The sequence below is a fragment of the Heliangelus exortis genome, chromosome 4 (genome assembly GCF_036169615.1).
Source record: "Heliangelus exortis chromosome 4, bHelExo1.hap1, whole genome shotgun sequence".
NCBI lineage: Eukaryota > Metazoa > Chordata > Aves > Apodiformes > Trochilidae > Heliangelus > Heliangelus exortis.
In genome coordinates, this window is record NC_092425.1 from 29,730,235 (window position 1) to 29,752,966 (window position 22,732).

Here is a 22,732-nt window from a genome sequence, read left to right on the forward strand (position 1 = left end):
ACTTGGTTAAACACCAAGAATGCACTAAATCAAAGTAGGTATAAGAATTATACCTAAAAAGGGTATAATTCAATACAAAACACCTACAGAAGGTCATGTGAATGGTGTTATGAGAAGTACCTAAACATATAAGTTTATTACCTTAAGACAACCACACAGTTTATTACCAAGCCTTCAATATTTTTACTCTTCATGCCTTTTTACAATTGTTACTTCTTTTAAAAAAATGTCTACAGCAAAAAGATGATGAACTAAGTCTGCCTGTTTGAGAAGCACAATCTACAAAATAGATTAAAGTATCAAATGTTGCTTGGACGAGAACTTTTATGATTCCATCCTGAGAAGAGAAAAAGCCACCTGAGCACTTTGGAAAAAAAGCAGCACAGAAGTTATGTACAAATAACCAGGTGACCTGACCTACTCTAACAGAGCACTATTGACACACACTCTACCATTCAGACTAATCTTGGGCCACCACAACAGAGTTTAGTTACTGACATGTGAAAATTCTAACACAATCCTGTTCTAGGAATCTTGCTGAGCTTCTGGAATGAAGGGCATGTTATCCCAACCTGTTGCTTGCAACAGAGGTGATGTAACACTTGTTTTTTTCAAGTATTCTGGTGTTAACTAACGAGCCCCTCCAGAGCTCAGTAATAGCTACGACTAAAAGAAGCACTCACATATTCCAGCTGATTTACACAGAAATATGTTCCTGAATGCTAAAGAAAATGAGTTTTGCTTCTAAATCAAGGCTAATAAATAGGATAAGCTAAAATAGCTCCCTTAAGCATTTAAGCAAGACTTCAAAGTTAGTGAGCTATAAACTTATTTCACAACAAATTGCAGATTTCCAATGATATTAAGTTCATTCTGTAAGCATATAACATGGAGGATCTATTACAACATAATACTATTGGAGCACTGCAGCCAACAGCTACAGAATTTCAGGCACTGGATATTAAGTAACAGAATTTAAACATTTAAGTGATAATAAACTATGAAAACAACATTACTGCATCATTTAAGAGCTTTCACTTCATGCCTTTTGAAAATATTTCTAAGTTTGCTACAGCTTTCTCTTTAAGTCATTGTCACCTCCTGTAAAATAGTTTGACAGCCAGATTAATTTCAGCTGTGGAACATCTGAGAGGTATAAGTATTCACTTATTGAAATTTTTAGCACATAAACAAAAGTCACTAATAACTAAGATTTTAAAATTTCAGTACAGGAGAATCCACCCTAAAAATAATCATTCTCACCAGATCTCACTAATTTCAAGTTCCTTTTCCAAATGTTATTTTCTTGCCATTTTTTGGTTTTAGTAGAGAGAGAGCTGTAAAAATCCTTACCTTACTACAGGATCACTTTCCAGGAACTCAGTGAGTCGCTGCACTTGGTCAGGCTGAATAGATCGTCCCAGCAAGGCTTCAGTGTTGGTGTAGATTAAAAATGCTGACACTGTTCCTAGCAAAGTTCCAACACCAAGTGACCCCACACTGTCATAATAAGGGTTTCCTAAAAAAAAAAATAAAATAAAATAAAAGTCAAATTAATTGCACAGAGCATTTCTAAAACATAGCAGACAATTCATATTTCATACTGAAAAGAGTACGTGGTTTCAGAGAGTTTTGGTTTTCAATTTTGGTGGAATACTTTGGTTTGGGTTTTGTGGTTGGTTTTTTTAATGCACTGGCAATTCTTTCCTATTGAGGAACAATATAAAGCTGGAACACAATAATTTATCTTAAGATATAGTCTCAAGTCCCTCTTTTCCCTCAGCATCTCCTATTTCCTTGAGTATGAATAAACCAGTAAACTCCTGACAGTCAGTTCCATTTCAGTGTACAGATTTACCCTTATTAATATAAAAATATATACAAACACAGGTACTAGCACAGAAGTCTGTGTTCTTTTAACAGTAACATAAAATTGCAAGCATTAATCATTTCTGCAATGCAGTAGTTATAAGGTTTTAAAATACGTTTTAAAATACGTTTAAAATACGTTAATTCATATTCAGATTTGTAGAAGCAGTAATGTATTTTTAAGTAGACAACGAAACTAGAGATGGAATAAGAAACTGCCTTCTACATGAAAAATGAACCTGCAATTAACTCATTAGAAGCCCGAAGAAAAAAATTAGCATATTTATTTTTTTAAACAATTGAAAAGCCAAAGTCAATATTAGAAAAGAGACAAATAAATAATCTTTCCTCTTTAGAAAATAACTGTAAAGCAAAGAGACTTTGAACCAGCAGCCATACAGATCACCAACCTCCACAAGTTAGGCTTCCACACTGTTTAGAGCTATTGTAATCTTAAAATAACACTCGTAACACTACACTTAAAAGGAAGGGAAGAACTGGTTCCTTAAATCCCCCCCAACAAGCACACATAGCTGCACACCACTGAATATGGAAACTCAAATTATGTAATCCCACCATAGCACAAAGTGCTTTACATAACTGACTACAATAAATGCCTTTAGTAAAAAAATACCTTATTTCTTATGGCAAAAAAACTCAAAAGAAAGACCCACCTGCATGTACTCTTTCAAACTTAAGCCCACCAGTAAGAGATAAGAAAAAAACTTTTTTTCATTTTCCAATTTTCAACTCAAAATAATACAAATCAGATCAGACAACAGTGTAAGCCTGCAGAAGCTCACACACTGAAGTATCAGAAAAAGAGCAGAGATGTATTTAAGTCAACCAATATAAACTGTGTTCATATCATGTACAGGAAAGGATTCACATCCTGCTTGCTGCTGTTTGAGGCTGAACTTTACCTGTTACAGAAGTCAGACCCATACAGGTAGCAGCTATAGCCACACTCAGAACTGCTGCAGCATCCTCCAGTAACACCACATTTGTACTAGGATCACGACTCTGCACAACTGGGTAGCCAACAAGAAAAATTATATTACTTTGGAAATCTCCCCTTTACCAGATGTAAGCACAGTACTTAAACTATATTAACATCAGCAACTTAAGAGAAAAAAATTCCATAAGTATACAGGTGCAAACTGAATTTTTGCATGTGCACACACTTCCAAAAGAACTCAAATACACAGAACAAGCCTTATGCTAATTACGGAAATCTCTCCAAAATCTTTAAAATTTTAAAAGGACATTTATCCTGCAAAATCCAAGTAGTTTATTAAACGTATCCAAGTAGGTTATTTAAATCAACAGTTTTTCACCTAATTTGTAAAAAGTATTTGTTACTAGAACAGAAAACAGTTCAATAACACAAGAGGAAAGGAAAACCAGACAAAATTGTTTCCATCATTAGGCAAACACTAGTAAATAGATTCTGTTTTAAATCAGCACATACCTTACTGCTACAAGGACACATACCATATTGATAAAATGACACACCCTTGGCTCGGGCACTCCTGCGAATTTCATTTATAGCAACAAGAAGGGTAGCTGAAACAACACCAAAGTAGTTGCTGAAAATGGTTGGAGGAAAAAAGACTTGTTTCCATTTTGAAAAGAGGGAACTTTCCTTTTTATCATAGCAACAGATTATCAAGGAAACTCTGATCGTTGATACTTTGAATAATGACAAAGCAAGTTACTTTTCTACAAGCATCTCTCCCATAAATGTTCCAAGTTTCCTACCAAAAAGGCAACCTACAAATACTTTCCAAACACTGCTGTAACTTACTATATAGATAGATAAAAGTTTTCCCACTTTGTTTGTTTACAACACAAATATTTGCAACAGAGCTCAAAACTTCACTGTGCAATCAAGGACCAATTATTACTGTGATATCTCACATCACACTCTTAAAGATTATGCATAATTAAATAGAAATATTTCTTAAAACTACATACCTCCTTCAGACACCAATGACCCTGCTAAAATGCAGTATGCCTGTGTGGAAAACAAAAGTCTCTATTAATATGCACATTTGAACAGATCTCTTCACCACAGACTATCCAAATGCAGCACACCAGTACCTCATTACCCACTGTGCCATGTAGCTGTCCCTATGTGGGAGGCAGTAACCAATATGTGAATTATGCAATATATTGCAAAATAGGAAAGGAGGGCCTCTTGGGAGATATGAAGGGAAGGTATGAAGGGAAGACTCAAGGTTTAAAGAACAGGTCATTTCGCTATAAGGTGAGCTGCAGTTTAACAATTTTTTCTTAAAATACATTCTCATTAAGAAAGTTTTGACTTAATTCATAGAATCACATCATAGAATGGCTTAACTTGGAAGGTACTTGGAAGGTACCTTGGAGAGCATCTACTCCAACCTCCCCACCATGGGCAGGGGCACCTTTGATCTAGACAAGGTTGCTCAAAAACTCCAAGCTGGCCTTGAACACCTCCAGGGAGGGGTCATCCACAACTTCCCTGGGCAATGTATTTCAGAGTCTTGCCACACTCATACTGAAAAACTTCTTCCTAAGATCTCGTCTAATTGTGTTTCAAACTGACTCAGGAAGTGAATATCAGACTGTGCCATTACTTTCTGTTAACTCGCCAGTGTTAGATGCAATAACAAACCAGATCAGCTTACCCAGAGAAGAGATTCTATAGGATGAGGGTTGAGTAAACCTATGATCCCATGATACCAAGAAAGTCCTGCACCCATCATGAAAATGCCCACCCCACTAATCAGGGAGGCAATATAGCGCATGTTGGAGAAACCATACCTAGATGAAAACAAAGAAAGTGATTTAGAAAAATAAAATTATCTCTTCAAACACATCTACAAGGTTTTTTTCCATTAAGTGTCACTTATTTTAAACTGTCATCATATAACTGGACATCTCTTTAAGACAAAGCTGCTAAATCCAACCTAATCCAAGGCAAAAAAAGTCTGGAAAAGAGTATCTGGGACACGTAAGGACATCCAGCATACTTTTCTACTGCATTTTTAAACAAACTATTTACACATTTACACAGCTGTATTAGCTCTTGTTGAAGGGACTGAAGGTTTTACTACTGTTAAAAAAAAACAACATTCACATCTATTGAAATACTACTTCTAAACAAAAGCTCTAGCCTTCCTGGCAGCCAGTCTACATATTTTATAACTCTAACTTCAAGGGAATAAAATTTGTGACAACTTTAAATAGTTCAGCTAACAGTGGACACCCAATGCGGGTGAATAGTAAGATGAGTGGGAAGAGCTAAAGCAACACTAGAAGTGTTAACTTAATAAATTTTGTGTTAACTGCTACTACTAACAGTACATTTCCTCAGCAACATTTTAAAAAACAGCAGTACAAAAGTCTAAATTAAGGAAGAAGGGGGAAAAAAACTGGGAGAGGGGAAGGAAATACAACTAATATGAGATATTTAAGATTAAAATTTTTTTCAAATTACCTGATGCTTTTAATGAAGAGAAGTTTTACTAATTGTGCCAATTAGAAGTATCTGAACAACTGCTTTTAATATTAATTACTTGCCCAAACATGTGAAGTGTGAGGCAGGTCAACAACCATGGAGAGCATATAGAGAGCATAACTTCTAATTTCCATGAAGTTGTAAGAACTTACCAACAATAACCCTACCACTCAGATAAAAATGAAGAGTAGTTTAAGTCAAACACATCTTCTTATGACACAAATTGCTTCTTGCTGCCCTTTGTTGAAAATAGGAAGAGGGCAGTATTTTATGTTCAAAAAGTCTTGTCATTCACATAAACAATGTTTAAAAACAAAGTAAATCTATCCACTGGCAGAAGCAGAAGAGCCCAAAATAACTGAAGGAAATAATGTCAAGTAAAATAATACAGGTCAAAAAGCATACCACAATCTTTGTAAAATCAGATACAGTCCATTTCAGTAATGACAGAAACAGCAGATTAAAAAGAACAAGGTGGTGCACAAAAAAGAACTGATCTTACTCCTATATATAATTATCAAAATCCTTATTTACTCAAAAAGCTTACGGATGAGTAGGGTCGGGGGTCCTTGCAGACTGACTGATGCCCAAAGCTAGCAATGCCTAATCAGGACAAAAGGAAAAAAAATCTGGTTAAAAAAAAAATTAGATACATTTTAAACCAACTGAACTTGAAAGATAAAAGTGGATGCAACTTGCTGATCTGCACATACGCTTTATTACTACTATTTTATTAGAGCTGAAATACAATCCTCAAAATCTGTCATCTAAATACTGCCCTCCAAAAATTGTTAATAACACTTATTACATAAACAAAATTATATAGTATGTAATTACTGATTAATTTTAATTTTTAAACTGCAACTGAGAGTGAACATTACATGTAATCAAAAGCATTATCACTCTGCTTTCATGTGAAGGAATTAAATTATTCAGGGAACAAAGCTAGTTAAATAATTCCTTCTTGAAGAGAAACTATACAGACTATGGTGATGGCATACTACATTTGAAGCAAAAAAATTTACACTGCAGCTTCTTGCAGTAGTGAACTTTGTATTTTTAAAACTAAAGTTATTCTGAAGGATGAAATAAAAACTTCTTGCTATCTAAATGTCCTTTTTTGGATATATTTAATTAGGCATCTATTAAACTATTGATGCAGTAAGTGATAAAACTACACCTCAATTTTGCAAAGAACATGGTTTGTTTTAGGAATTACTGAAACATAGTAACAAGGATAAAAATTTAGACACTTCAGTCTTAACAGCTGCAATCTGCTTTGCAGTAGCATTTCAGTAGCCTAGGAATAGAAAAACAACCTGAAATGTTCAAATTCTCATCATTATTCCACCATAAAACAACTAAGCAACAATGTCTGTCATTCTATTACAATGACTGACAGGAAAAGTATTTCAAGTTAACATTTCACCAAAATAAGAAAGTCATATACTCTGTACATCATCTTTGTTTCAAATCCCACTTCCGATCCAGGAGGTAGCAGAGCACAGTTCTCCTTGTTAAAACTTTTTCAACTCATTTCTAAAAAAGCTTAAGAACCCACATTCTAGATTGTTTCATTCTTACATTTATACAAATGGAAAATACCCAATTTTATTGTTACTTAATTTACTATCTAGACAGGCAGTTAAGAATGTTTTAAAGATGACTGACCCATAATTCATGCCAGGAAGGGGCAGGGAGCAAGGCAGAGAGGAACGAGCATGTAACCCAAAGACCCTTCATTCTGCCACAACTTCCTAAAGATTAGGCTGCTCACATCATGAATATGCATTGTGACAAACAAAACTAAGCCTGTTCTGGGACTTAGTTCCTTGTATTTGTGTAGGTGACTAATACTATAACCATTTAATCTTTTGTGGTGCACCTCCATATTGATGGTTATAGGTAACATAAATTGCAACAAGTACAGAAAAATTTATATGAAAAAACAGTATTTTAGAAAATCAGCTGGAAAAGAAGTAGTAACAGAAGTGGCAGACGGTTTAAAATAATGTAGATGCATTATAATTAGTATTATATTAGCAGAAATACTTTCCAGACACCATTAAAATAGATTTTATTTCTAATGACAGGTGACAGGATTCCTTCTTCCAAGTAATGCTTTGAGACTAGAGGTCATTTTACTGTTTTAGCTAATAAACCCTCCAAATTACTGGCATCAATTTAAAAAAAATAAAAATAGAGCAGCTAGATCTAGATAAACCTATAGAAACCACCAGTTGAAACGTCTGCTTTTGGCAAATAAATTTGAGGCAGAGTAACAACAGCTGTTCACTCAGAGTGGGAAACAGAAGAAAGAGGTCTGGACTTAGCTCAGTATTTCTGAAATAACTTGTATTTCTGACAAAATATGCCTTCATCTGCCTACAGTTTGATAAAAACTGTATGTAACAATAACATTACTTTTTAAATGAGTTTCACTTTTGTCTCTGGGAAGCTAAGAAATCTGCATGAATACTACACACACAGAAAAGAATACAACTTCCCTCCACTGCATGCACACAGAGCAGGCTTTGTAATCAAAGACTGAAACCAGAAATTATTTGATATTATTATATGGGAAAAAGACTCACCTGGTTACATGTGTCTGCTAAAGAGTGTATGGCTTCTGAAAACATACTTGCAGAACCCGTGTAAACCCAAGCAAGTAGCTTAAAGAAAAAATTCAACCCATTTCTGAAAGGAGAGAAGAAATAAGAAATATTTGAATATCTTGAATATTTTCAGAAAAGCCACAAGTGCTTTATACTAATGCATTACCTGACAGCAAGTGGGGAAATCAAGTACCAATTTAATATTTAGACCTGTGCAGGCAGATAGGCATACACATTTTCTTCATGATTATTGTTGAAAAGCCCTTTCAGCTAAACTTGGTATGTAAAAATATACAATTTATTTTTCCAAAGTTGTTAACTTCTAAACAGTTCTGAATAAGTTACACTTCCTGAAAACTACCACCACATTCACTTGTCAGACCAACTAGTTGCCTAGCAGTGGGAGAACAGAAGCCTAGTAAAGCAAGTGAAGTTTGTAAAATACTATATACCACGCAAACTTTGTATTGGTTGGAAGGTAAAGCATTAGAATGACAATGAAATTACATCAACAGTGCCAGACTCTGAAAAATGTTTTGCTAATAATAATTCCTTTCCTGGTAAAGAAACCATTACTTTCTCGTATTTTTCTAACAGAGCTTTAAAGTTTTTTCCTCACACGCAGAGTTCTATTAACAACACAACGTGCTGGTGCAGCTGGTCTATACCCTCACATGGAGACCTGTGGAGAAAAATTCCACTTGTGAATGAACCACACTTCATCCTCATTGGGGAAGCCTCGATTTTGTGAAAAGACTACCAAATCATTCCAACTGGAATGTTGTTACGACAGATTATCCTTTCTTGATCTGAAGCTATAAAAAAACAGTGCCAATGTCAAAAACATCAGGGTCTCAAAGAAAGAAGCACTGAGAGTAGCCCTGACTTAAATCTCTGAATCAGGTATTTGTGAGCGCTGGGGGCCAACTTCTAAAAAAGCTCCACAAAAGATAACAGAGTAATACAACAGGCTCTATAAACTTCTGCTGACCTGGCAGCCAGGCATCAATCTATAAAAGTACTTAAATATCTAAAAGGTGCTTATGAAGTAAGAGAGTGGAATGTTTATAACAATGCCCTATTTACAAAGCAGGACGAAAGGTTTGTTTTCTCTAGATCATTGTAAGAAAGTGAAGGAGGTGGAACTGACCATATAACATCCAGCCCTCTTCTTCTTTTTTTTTTTTCCCTTAGAAACATCCATACTAGCAGTTCTTGTATCTTTTTATCTTAGAAAGTTCCAAATAGTTACTAGTAGAACACTCAATAAAGAGAAAGCTTTTCAGTCAACTGAATTTGTGGTTTTTCCCCCTCCAAGTACATAGTTCTGCAGGAAAACTCAGGAGAGTTGCTTCCTACTCAGAATGCTTCCTGTGCCAAAAAATATTTTTCTCAATGTTTCTACTTCATTCCCTCATATAGACAGTGCCTTAGAAAACAGATACCTTTTACAAAACCAAACTTGTTTTAGCAGTTCACAGGTTTTATGGCAAGTATATTTTTGGAATAATTTCCTGAGAAAAAATTAACACACTTCTGAGTATTTCATGCCAGTCAGTTTCTGGGTTTTTTTTCTTTCAATCAGGATGCTTAATTTACTTTTGCTTCATTCAAACTTTCAAGACACATGAAAGGCAAAATACTCTTAAGAATATCCCCTTTTTACCTAGAGAGGAATTTATTCACCTGAATAAAAGCAGAAAGAGGAAAGTTTGTTATTTCCTCTGGCTATATGGAAGATTGTTTAATACATATGGAAAGCTTCTTCTCACAAATGAGCAAGAAAAAAGGACAACTTCAAATTGCCTTTTCCATGTCCTTCAAAATTTTAGGTTTTACTTTAATGAACAGTTCATTCTGATGAACTTCAAAAAGTTTGCTCTTCTCTGATCAGATATATTCTCTCCATGATCCCAATATATTGCTGAATATGTATTCAGCATAGATATATACACACAAACATATATATATATATATATTCACCTAAAGTCTCTCTCATCAACAGTGAATAAACAGATCCATTAACTTCAGTTATAGAGACATAGGTATCTTTAGATTGAATATACACACCCTTCTCATTTCCAGGATAACAAAACCAAAAACTTACATGCAAATTGCTACCATTACCACCTTCCCTGGTCCCTTCAAAAACATAGCTGCTGTACTGGAGCGTGGCTACATAAAGAAATAGAGAGATTATTAAAATAAAATAATAAAATACAGACCTTATGAACGACCCACCACACAAATTATTAAATAAAATCTTTGTACTGCCCTGTATTGAAAAAGTGAAGCTGTGGTCCTTAAAGCCTATGAATTTACTACTGAATGCTCACACAAACCAGTTGGGTCTAACACATTTGTATGAATGCATCCCTTAAAAAAGGCTGAACAACCAACAAGCCTCCAGCAGGGGCCACTGAAACCATAAGAACAGGAGCAAGGTGTGCAGCACAAAGATTAAGAAATCATCAAACCAAGGCAGTGTATCAGAACCTAGGGAATGGGTCTGCTTAAGCAAAGAGGAAGGGCCAGCAGGGCATAGAAAAAGGTGTTAACATTTTGGGGTTTTTCCCCCCCACTAAGAAAAACTATTATTCCTTCAAATCAACAATATATTTATTATACACATTTATAGGCTATAGATAACAATCACAAATACATATGCAATTTTGATAGTAAGAAGTGAACTGACTAAAAAATCAAAGACTTAGCTGGTAGCTTACACTAGCACAGTAGGAAACTATTTAAACTGGCTTCATAACATTTACTACTGCATTATAATCAGAGATAGATATGGGTTAGTATTACTATTCAGTAAGTTAAGCTTATGCAACTGTTTCACAACTTTTTTCCATCATAATACATCTTGCAGCATTTTTCTATCCAAAAACTTTAAAACATCTCTTACCTTAGTGTTTCCAAAGAACTGCTTGTATTCCCACAACAGCCTTTGGTTTCTAAATAGATCTGCAATATAAAATTATCACAAATACACACTAGTAATCACTAGTTAAGGAACAGAAGTTTATCGTTTTTTTTATGAAGAAGCCAACTTCCAGTAAGACTCCCTTTGTGAAAAATTCCTCTCCTGGTATTGTTAGTAAAAACATATATTGCTATATACTTAGGCAAAATACAATTTGTTATAATCCTATTGTTGTCATTTCAACCAACAAAGGATGATACAGAGAAGGAAAAGTCAAAATGCACTGCATCACAGGCATTCTACTGCTCCCCTCCTATCCCTTAACCACAAAGGAGAGGGGAAAGGATGTTTAAATCAGGTCTCCTAACATCAGCATTTTTCCCTCCACTAACAATGTTCATTAACTTCAAAATAAGTATGATTACACTGAAGTATCTAGACTGTAAGATTCTCCTCCACAAAGGGTATACAAAATACATTATACACAATAATTTAAAAAGATTAAAACAGTGGAGGAGAATGATAATATGTAAAAAAAGGGAGTTACCACTTCAACAATACAACGTTTCAGTATGCTATTATGACTGAGTAGTATTTTTTTAATCTCATTTTTTTGATTATGTCCAAGAATTATTCTGCTGGCCACTAAAAATTTGAAAGCTACTGACTGCCTTCTCAGTACAAACACTTACAGGTACCTTAATAACTGCCTGCAGATCTATCCTTGATAAAAGGTGGGTGTTCCAGTGGTACAGAAGAAAATGAAAAGACCTCTAATTTTAATGTATATAGCTGAAGTAACTTGAAGCAATTTTACATGACTAGAAAGTTCAAAATCCATTACAAACACTGATTTGATACCTTTTATTGATAATACCAATAAGGATGGCAATAATAATTTTCAGCATCTGGATGATTTGAGGTGTTCTGAAGCACAAAGTTACGATGAATTAATTACAGAGAATAACAGAATGATACCAAGATTTGGACTGGCTTTAAATCTTTTCACAATTTTCAACAAAAAAATCCAAAACCAAAGATGTTAGTTATAATCTAAAAACCAAAAGCTCCACCAAAAAAACAAAGTATGACCATAGACCTCAATTCAAAGCATATTGTTGCTATAGCACATAGACTGTAAACTGTGCCACCCATGGTAATTTGTTAATCTAACACTATGCTATAAAACCTTATCAGTAATTGCTAATTCCAAATTTGTATGCTCTCAGTGAAACAGCACATCACCTACTGGGTCTGTAACAATCAAACTTTGTTGTTTCCATTTGAAGTCATGTGAAAACTCCATACTCACTTTCTCTGTACTTGATCTCTGCTTCTTTACGGCGTTTTCTTTCTCTAGCAAGAGCCTCTGGACTACCCCAAACTTCAAGAGACCTGCACAGAGTAGAAGTAACTTAAGAATGATTCTGTTTAGGCAACTTCTTTTCAGTTTAACTACGTTACAAATGTGCTTCCCAGAAGCAGAACATCCCATCATTCTGATAGGAAGCCACACAGACAATTTACTGAATGAGAAGCTGGACAAGAGGGAACTGAGAAAAACCAGTCTTTGGACACACGAAACATACCCTCTGATTTTATATATACCATGCAAATACTACAATAATTAGGATATAAGATGCAATCAGATAGAAATAGGAAGACACCACTGCCCTTTAACATTGTAAACCTGGTTTCTTAAAAGTTTTTTTTTCCTTCTCTCATAATCCACTTTAAATACTCCAAGCATTCTTCATAAAACAAGTTCTTACTTTGCCTCTACATCCGATCTCAGGTACACAGTGAAAGTTTCAGTGTCATCATGGGGGCTTCGTCGTTTAATTTTCCTCAGCTGGTCTAAATCACTGAGTAAAGCAGACAAACAGTTAGTGCAAGAAAAAGTTTGTAGTATTCTCATTTCATGTCTGGGTGATCCTCCACAATTTACAAATTACTAATTTGCACTACAAAAAAAATCCTAAAAATGTTTACTTGAGACAAGCAGATAATACAACACAAAGGAAGATCTCTAGGACGCTATTGAAAAATCTCTTTTTCCACTCAGAAGTCTAAATCATGTTCTCACACTATGGAATACTATACATAGAAGACAAAGTGATAAAACACTGAATAACAAAACATTCAGTGAATGCTCTGCCTGTAATGGATGACGTGTAAGAGTGCTAAACAAGAGGATTCGAGGCTTAACAACTCTAAATGGAAAATGAAAGTCACATGACATGAAAAGATAAGGAATTTAACCTCAAAACCTACACACCCAGCACATGCTACAGAAGGCTGGAGATCACAAAACTTCCTGGGGGAACAGATAAATTTCCAGTGCTCAGCTACACATTAAGGCATCTACATTAAGAAGTATCAGGGATTTGGTTTTATTTTTAAATGCAAAAGAACATTTCATTTCAGTGAAATTATCTAGTCCTTTTTTCTTTTTCACTCTGTCCCTCTACCCCCTCGTTTTAATTTGGTCAATCCTGTAGCTAGTTACTTCTCTGCACACACCAGTTATGATACAACTGTGGCAGAGGACTAAGCATAATTTGTCAAAGGATTTTCAGCAAAGATTAAATCTGGTGATATCTAATGTGTGTAAAAACTGGAGAGGAAGAGTGACAGAATAAAAAGTAATCCGCAAACCTGCTAAGCCTTTTGATTTAATATGGGTAACACAAACCACGTACATGAAATCTGACAAGATGCCTCAAATACAGCAAAACTCAGTGAGATCTGGGGGCAGGTATGGCACACAGTAAAAGTAAAAATAAATCAAGCAAAAAGAGTTAGGTTACAATGAACCACATTATATTTTATTTGACATTACAGACCTCACTTATCATGAAGTTTCCACTGATCTTTCAGAGATGTTCACATCAAACCATCACACCCAACAAAATGCTGAAACATGACTTATTTGCCATTCCCCCCTATAAGTAGCTGCTGTAGAGGTTACTTCCCTCCAGCTAGATCTATGGTCAAATAAGCAAAAATAAATTACTTTAAGAAGCCACTACAGCAGCAAACAAGAACTTCAATAACTTATGATTATGTTTACCACAAAAGCATTTAGATGAAGTTGCTGTGCAAAATCACACTACAATTACAATTACTTCTGAAGCAAACTGAACAAATATTCACAATTTAAATTTCAACTTGATCCCATCATACCTGGATTTAAGACAAAACTCATTTATTGCTCTGACTCCAGTGATGAAGTTATTCTGTGTGTATTTTGGTCCATACTCTCTCTTTTTAAGGACTGCTTTCACTTAAAAACAGAAATATTTCAGTCAGTTAAGTTATTCATGAAGACTACAGCAGATACTCCAAAAGGTAATTCAGTCTAGTGTCACATCATGATACCTCTGTGTGGAGATCTGAAGAACAACACTTGTCAGCCTGATAGAAAATTCACAGTGAAAAGAAAGGAATGTTCTTCTTTGTGGAAATGAGTAAGGGCAGAATGATTTACCTCCAAAAATGCTACTTGCTAAATTGTAGTTCACAACTGTCAAACATCCCAGACACTTAACTGCCACTGTCAGCTTCTTCTCCAACTTTAATGTCAGTGATGGTCTTTGGAAAACCTTGCTTTAGCAATTGAAGTGATAACATAAAACTCCATTTCTTTTTTCCCAATACTTAAACAATCTTCTGAAGGTAAGATTTTTGCAGACCACACAGAGAACTGAGACAGACTTACACATCATTTTTGTGAACTATTACTTTAAAATTAGAGCACTTAGCATTAGGCATAACAATTAAATGTATACATTTTGTATTTATAATGCTCTACATCTCTAGAAGATGTATTCTTAACACATTAGATTTTCATGCACAAGAATACCACAAGTATTCAGAAATTTAAAATTTAAAATTTATGCCATTAGTCCCTACATGTCCATACCTACATAACCACCCTATTTTCAAATGTAACTCACTATACACTCATTAAAAACATTATACTTACAGGAAGAAGAGCTACAGTTGCTGAAGTATTTAACAGTAAAGAACACGACTGAAAACAGCTCAAATGAGAAGACTTATGAACACACGTGAACTTCCTGCATATAACAGGATTGTAAGATTTCTGTAGTTAGTCCAGAACTTCTCTTTAAGTCACAGGATACTTACAGAAAATACTGTATTTACAGACTTCAAGAAAAAAATTCCCAAAGTTCTACATTGTCCTTTTTCAGAGTTTTGAACACTTTGAGGCAAAATATCTTGTCTGACACTCAAAAAGGCACTAACACTACAGATTATTCACCACAAATTCACTACAATAATCTGATTTCCATGATCAAGTTTGAACTTCAATAATTTAAGTACTTGAGCAATCACTTTCATCCCACAATCCTCTTAAGAGAAGGAATACGACCAAAAAATTAGATTTCCTGAAAACATTCCACCTTTTACTAAGGTAAGCACAGGATGAACATTTTCAAATAAGAATGCTTCACATCTTATATATATCCAAAACTTATTAACCTTAGTTAGAAATAACTTTTGGATTTATCAAACACATACTAATCCAGCTTTAAGAATCACAGGTGAATTTCACTGAGAAAATACTGTAAGCAGCTGGAACGTATATATATATATAACTATAAATTTGGCTATAAAAGCAGAGGGGGAAAAATAATCAATTTGGTATTTCCAAGAGAAGGAAGAAGCCCAATAAAAGCCTGAAACACCTTAAATAGCACAAATTTTTAAGATTAGTGAACCTTTAAAAAGTTATTGTCTAGTAATACTTGGATCAATAAGTTTCCAATTATCCAAACACTAGAATTCCACTTTCTAGACACTACCAAAATCTATAACATAAACATGCCTGTTCACATGTCTATAATGTACAGAGGTAAAACCTGCTTCTTACTGAAAGACAGATTGATTTTTACAGTTATTTCAGGCTAATTTCTACTACATACCTTGTACGCTCCCCATGCACACATATGCTAAGTGACAGCAGACCCAAATTAATTTATATAAATTATGTAGACAAAAGTGTACAGAAAATACTTAGTAACATGGTGAGAACATAATCCCTCTAACAAGTATTAAGAATGGATGTTTCTTTAAATTTGGGGAAAGTAAACAAGGAATTTTGTTGGAGTTTGTAGCCTGCTGAGTCACTTTCACTCCAGAGATAAGAGATACACCTTTTCTTTCTCTCTCTCTCTCTTTTTTTTTTTTTTTTCTTTTTTTTTTTAAATAGTTTAAAGAGAAACAACAATTTATATTTTGGTAACATTCCTTCAATACCTAGAAGGCTAGGAGTGATCAAGAGCACAAGGGGGCTTATTTAATAGCATGATTCTGCCAATAACATATTGAAGAGAAACTAGTGAAGACAGAGAGAAATCAAGTCACAATAAACCAAAAGCATGAAGGAAAGGTATGCTCTTATTTTATCCACTTACATTTTTAAACAATGTAACTAAACACAAAAGCATATTTTTACTATAGGCACAAATGGAAACATTGCAGGACTCAGATTAGGCAGTTCATGTGGTCAAAATATATTTAGAAGGAACACTGATTAGATTAACTCAGCAATAAGAAGGAACAGAGGAAGCCTTAGAACAAGGAGCAGGAGATGATCAAGTATTCAGCTTAGCCACATTTATGCTTAGATAGTGAACAGACATGCCCCAAAACACACCAGGAGGCCAGACTGTGGTAACAGGTGAGGAAGCAAACTAAGCTTTTGCTCACAAACTCATCAGTCTAAATGAAACACTTAAAAACATACAGAAGAGTAATCAGAATGAATACTGCTATATTTGCTTTGTCAGGAATCACTTGCAAATAGTAGGGTACCCAACAGAGCTGACATAAGTGTTATTCACATAATTTGCTACACAGTTGAAAAGGAAACAGTTTCCTTACTTGTATCCTTTTTGACTACTAGCAGACAGCAGTGAAGTGTCAATACAAGAAGTATTCATTTACCTTTTACTTGAATTGGCTCTTTAAGGAAAGACTGCTTCTGACCTGCATTGGCTGTATCTTGTCCTGTAGAATAAAAACAAAGCTTGCTGTAAATATGAAAAATACCAACTTTTATTTTTAGTAAAGAGTTTGGTTGACATAACAAAAATAAGAATATATCTTAATATTGCTTTAGAGCCTAACAATAAAGCTACATTTCCAACACTTAGACCTCTCAAAAGAAACAGTAAAGAAATAGGTAATAATATAGGCCATTTAATACAGCATTAATCAATTACCTCCTAGCAGCTTGCAAAAGAGCATCAACTTGCAACATACTTCAGAAAACAGACTGTTGGGTTTTTTTAAAAATTTACCAGTGCACTTACAGTCTGGTGCAAGTTTTATGCAAAGTTTTAGTTCAGTAAATACAATGAATTCTGCACAGTTTATGGCTGTTGACCACCTGACTCTTTCAAGCTGTAACTAGATTTTAATTGACTGAACCTTTTCCACTTAAAAATCTAACTCCTTAAAATATAGAATATTTATCCTAAAATTCAAAACTCCTGTATCACAAACCAGAGCTTGAAAATTAAGCATTTTAGCTGGTTTTGAAATTTGAAACTACTCAATGAAAAGCCTATCAAATATAATTTACAGTATTGCTAACTAATTCTTAATATTTGGAAAATAATACATTCTGTAATTTCAGTGACATTTCTACTTAGAAATCTCAAGTTCTAACTGAAAATACAAATATTGCCTTATCTCATACCTCTTGACATAGCTTTTAGAACAAAAACCTTATGCTTCTAACACATCAAACCACCATACCCATTCTTTTGTGCCTTAACACTCTTCAACATTGAAGTTCAACACATTCACAGTCATTAACAAAATTAAAACTGACCTCAATGAAAATAATATTAAAAAAAAAAAACCATGAAGATTTTTTCAAGCAGGTTTTTGTTAATAAATGAGATACAGTTTGACACACTACTCAAATTACTCAAAGGTCACATATTTTTTAAGCTTGGAGAGCATAACTATCTTTCCATCAGACAATTAGTTATTGTTCTACCAGCAACTGAGGACTAAGGCCAATAACAATCCAAGTACACTTTACTGGAAAAATAACACTTACAGATTTATGAAACTGCTCCCATTACCCAAAAAATAAGACTGGACCATAAATAGCATTCCTAAAACAGTCATCCCTGTCAGTTATTGTTTGACTTGAAAACAAAAGCTTAAAACCCTTTGCTGTCCTTCACTTTCTTCCCTTAGCTGGTTTAATACACCTGGCAGCCATCTATCAATATTCCGAATAAAAACCCTCAGCTAAGTTTGCTTTGCAAAAACTGAGTAGGAGATTCCCTTCAGAAAATGCATGCAACCATTTATCTCCTTAGAAGAAGAATCAGCAACACCATTTAACAAAAGACTGGATCATAAGGTTTCAGAGAGGGAAAAAAGGCACTAAAATATCAAGATTTATACCTATGCTTAGAGATCTATGTTCACCAAGTACCCTTCCAAAATTTCAGCCTATAGCCTAGACAAGGTCACAGTATGGAAAAAAAATACAGAATACTTCAATTCACAATTTACTGTTCCTCAGACATGGAGAGGTTGACATGATGTACTTTCAAGATCAATACCTTAATACTTTTAATACCACATTACAAGGAAAAGCATTTCCAAAATTTATGGGAATTTTTCTGCATGGGGCATACATGTAATAACACAGATTCCAAAATAAAATGTCAGAAGACGTTGCTCATCTACACAACAGCATCTCTAAGCTGTAGTTTCATATATACTTGCATATGTCAGGCTCCATTCTCAAGAAACAGAAAGTCTCATGATGCCCATGTGATGCAGCTCCACCCAAGTGTTTCTGTATTCAAGGCCAGGTTGCCACAAAGGGCAGCATCTCTCCTCAGCCATTTTAGAGGCAGTGAGCAGGATCAGCTTACTGATCCATCCTACTTCTACCCAAAATATACAAAATAAGAAATTCATTTTTCACAAAACAGGCCTAAATATCATTAATGACAACATAAGAAAGGGAGTAATCAGATGGGGGTAGGAGAAGGTCAGAACATACCTTCTGATGCCAATCAAGAGTTACATAAACTTAAGGCAACCATTAAAGCAATAGTGCTAGACCATCTTCACATGGTCAGTTTCTAAGTGTACATTAAGAACCCAGAGAATACCAACACCTACAAATGCCTCTACAGTCAAACACTCGTCTGCCAAAATCTTGCCCTTCCAAAACCATCTTCAGCTCTACACTTTCCAAGGAGCATAAATGGTCTTAAGCATTATCCTCTTCTAAAATCCAATCCGACTTAAGAAACAGCATCTAACTGTTACACTTAGAAAAATATATGATGCCCACATATAAACATACCAAGAATTCTGTAACCACAATATCACACAACTGAAAAAAGTTACCAATTGATAAACACATGAAGTTTTTACACTTACATAAATCCTCTTTATTTCAGCTTAGTACTACCTGTTCCAACTTTACGTTGGGTTTCTTCAGGGGCTGATCCACGTTTATCTTCTGATCCAAGATCTTTTTTCTGACCATTGGAGGTATAAACTCTCACTTGACTCACCAACTGCACCGGCAGACGATTGCATTGTAGAATATATGACAAACTCCCACTTTTCATTGAAGTTTGCCATCCTAACAAGGGGAGGAAAAAAAAAAAAAGTTTCAGGTAATCATTTTAGTAGTGATCTGTGCTTATTTTACCCATATTTAGGAATTACAAAATGGGACTACATAGCATGCTTTGTTTCATTGTCCCACTTCAAACATTCCAATATTAGAGCTTCTTCCCCATAAATCCACTTTTTTCCAAAGACCTCTGGATGATCTTAAGGTAGGGGGAACAAATCCTATTTGAGACAATTGGCTTACTGATACATTCACTCCCACGCTAGTCATACTGCCTCAAAATCTTTAAAAAATGAGTACTTATAAAAGAACAAATACAGACCACCTGAAAGTTATCAACCAGCATGAACTGTGCTTTTCATTCTGTAAAAACCACAGCTGACCAATTAGGAAAAACTGACCTGGATGCATTATACATTAAAAGCAACTTGCTACAGAAATTACACTGAAAAGTGTGCAACACTGTAAAAGGCATTTTATACAGAAGAATCTTAAATTTTACAACATTTGCAACAGACAAACTGCAAGACAAATATGTAAAATGCTTACTGAGAAATCATACCAGGAAGGTAATCTTCAATTTCAAAACACTAGCACAAGGTAGAGTTGCACCCAGTACAGGCCAACCTGTATTAGCAACCCACTTCTTTTGGGCAGCACAAACACTTCTAAAGAGAGGGCATGTAACTCCTCCAACCAGAAATGCAACTGGAAAACTGGCTGCTTTAGAGAGCACTCATTAAAAGAATGAACACATTTAGAAAACAAAACCACAAACAAGCAATGCTAGTAAATCAAGCCATACAAAGCATGACTAATCAAGTACCATTAACACACCTCTCAAAAGAAAAACATTTTTTAAAACTGTTTATTCCATATAAGTCTTAACAGCTTCCCTTTTACTTTACTCTTTTACAGTACAAAAGCATCTGCACACATGCACACACCTATTTAAACATTATAGAGGAGCAATTTCCTGAAAAAAAGTCAGATAAGCTCTCACTGATGGCTAGTTGTTGCTAATATGATAAAAGCCCAGAAAAAATCGACGCAGGTACTAGAAACTTAGATAACAATAAGATGAGAGAACTCATAAAAAACTACAATAAACACATAGCACAAGGTAAGCAGTGTTGTTTCCTAAGCCTTGATAGTACCGCAGCAGGTGAAAAAGGGAAAGTTAATAAGCATGTTTAGAGAACATTTTTAGCAACCCACACATCTGCAGGACACCGCTACAGGAAAAGGGTATTTGCTACAATTTAACCGTAAGCGGCGACCTGAGGAGAGATAAAACTCGTCAGAATTCTGACGCGATGGAACGTGGGGCCTGAAGGAAAAGCGAGGACTTACTTCTCAGACCAACACAAATTCTTTAAGACCGCGCTTCATTTTATATCATTACTGCAAATTTCCACCCCACCACGGCCATGACGTACGGGGCTTTACATAAGCCCGGGGCTGAGAGGGCCGGAGGCCTACCCGGGGCGTGTGCCCACACCCGCGGTGAGGAGTGACGCCATCCGCCGCTCCTCTGCCTTCCATACTCCCCTCTTCCTCCAGCCGGCACTCGGGAGGCAGCCCTGACCTCCCCGGCGGCTCCCGCCCGGCTCCGGGGTGCCCCACAGCCAGCGGCGGTGTCACCGCCACCGGAGGAATCCCTCCTCCCCCCTGCTGCCGTATGGCCCCAGCCACCTGCCAGCGCTGCCGCTCGCTTCTCCCTCCGCGGCCGCGCAGCTTGATTACAGCTTCCTACGAGACTCGAGCAGGGATCCTGCCCGTCCCAGGGAGTTCCCAACGCCGCGGCCCGGGCCCTGAGAGACTCACCGTGGCAGGCGCGGGGGAGCGGAGCCGCCTGGCACCGCAGGTACAGGCGGTAGAGGCCGCGGCAGCCCCGCCGCTGGGCGGCCAGGGCCGGCATCATGGCGGCGACCACTCGGCCGCTCCCCGCCGCACGCCAGCGGCCGGACGGCGGGCAGCGACTCGCATGGGAGAAGCCCGGAGCGGCTGCGGCGCGGCCTCCGCTGGCCCCGGGCGGCAGCGGTAGCCGGGAGGCCGGCGGTGGGCGGTGCCGCGGCACCCGGATGTGCGCGGGGGGAACCTCGGGGCCGCCGCTGACTCAACCGCCCCTCCCGCTGCGCCTGCGCGGAACGGCGGCACCTCACCTCAGAGAGGCTCTGCACAGCTCCACGCAGGTCCGCGGCTGCGGACGGCGGGAGGGGGACGGCCCCGGGAGCGTGGGGTTGTCCCGCTGAGGGCTGGCGTTTGGCACCGGTCAGCCCGGAGTGCCCCCGCCTCGCCTGCAGCGGGGAGGCAGGCGCAGTACGTGTCCGTGTGCGCGTAACACGGGCATCGGGGCTGCATTGGTGTGCACAGGTACAAACAGGGAGCGGGGTTGTTTTGGGCTTGGTTTTTTTAGTTAACATTAAAGCACGTGTGCTAAATGTGTTAGATTTTTTTTTTTATGTAAAAATGCCCTCCATTACCCCAAGCTCACTCCTTAAAGGTGCTTCCCCGATCAGTGCTGATAAAACGCGATCTAATAAATTATTTCCTCCTCCAGAGACAGAAGAAAGTTAATCCGGCAGTCTGAGTTGTGATGTCCTCTTGTACCCGTTCCGGCACTGCTGTCACATCTGCTCCTCTCACCTTCAGCCTGGCTCAGGAACACGCATGTGATTAGTCCCACTGGCATCAGATTACACCCTTTCTTAAAGAAAAGCATTTAAGCAATTTTAGTTTTTTCCCGAAGAACTTTGATACTGGTTTACGTGACTCCGACAAGATGTCTCTGGCTCCCCTGTCCTCATTTGCATCCTGTGCAGAACATGGAAACTTACCAGCAGCTGGCTTAGCAGGGAGTTTGTGGTTAATGTACCTGATAATTCGCAAAGCATTTGATAACCGAGAAGGATTGTTAAGGTGCCTGTCCTAAACACAGCCAATTAGATTTTGAACAAGGTTTGCTGGCACATAACTTCTCTACCAGCCAGCTAGCATTGCCAGCAGAGGTGTTCCTAGAAACCTGATGGAGGCAGATTGAAGTAAAATACTTTCATGAAATAATTAACACCATCTTCCCAGCGGTACAATCACAGCCATACCAGGTGACTCGCACGCATTGCAGCAGATGCTGTATCATTAACTACCCGGTGTAC

The 22,732-nt window shown here is 36.8% G+C and overlaps 1 protein-coding gene across 2 annotated transcripts in view; it reads right to left on the minus strand.

The window, feature by feature from the left end:
• SLC30A9 (solute carrier family 30 member 9) overlaps positions 1–21,534 on the minus strand; it is a 30,357-nt gene extending 8,823 nt beyond the window's left edge. For both annotated transcript variants that reach the window (XR_011725814.1, XM_071743654.1), the window contains exons 1-15: positions 21,402–21,534; positions 19,404–19,580; positions 16,895–16,957; positions 14,105–14,204; positions 12,691–12,783; positions 12,231–12,313; positions 10,901–10,959; positions 10,097–10,164; positions 7,969–8,071; positions 5,922–5,977; positions 4,542–4,677; positions 3,847–3,886; positions 3,364–3,435; positions 2,793–2,900; positions 1,354–1,519 (exon numbers count right to left, since the gene is read on the minus strand). Coding sequence is in view for 1 of the 2 variants with exons in the window: in XM_071743654.1 (XP_071599755.1) it covers positions 1,354–1,519; positions 2,793–2,900; positions 3,364–3,435; positions 3,847–3,886; positions 4,542–4,677; positions 5,922–5,977; positions 7,969–8,071; positions 10,097–10,164; positions 10,901–10,959; positions 12,231–12,313; positions 12,691–12,783; positions 14,105–14,204; positions 16,895–16,957; positions 19,404–19,580; positions 21,402–21,498 (1,421 nt within the window). In the remaining variant the exon portion in view is untranslated. The remainder of the gene's footprint in view (positions 1–1,353; positions 1,520–2,792; positions 2,901–3,363; positions 3,436–3,846; positions 3,887–4,541; positions 4,678–5,921; positions 5,978–7,968; positions 8,072–10,096; positions 10,165–10,900; positions 10,960–12,230; positions 12,314–12,690; positions 12,784–14,104; positions 14,205–16,894; positions 16,958–19,403; positions 19,581–21,401) is intronic.
• Between the last annotated feature and the right edge of the window lie 1,198 nt (positions 21,535–22,732).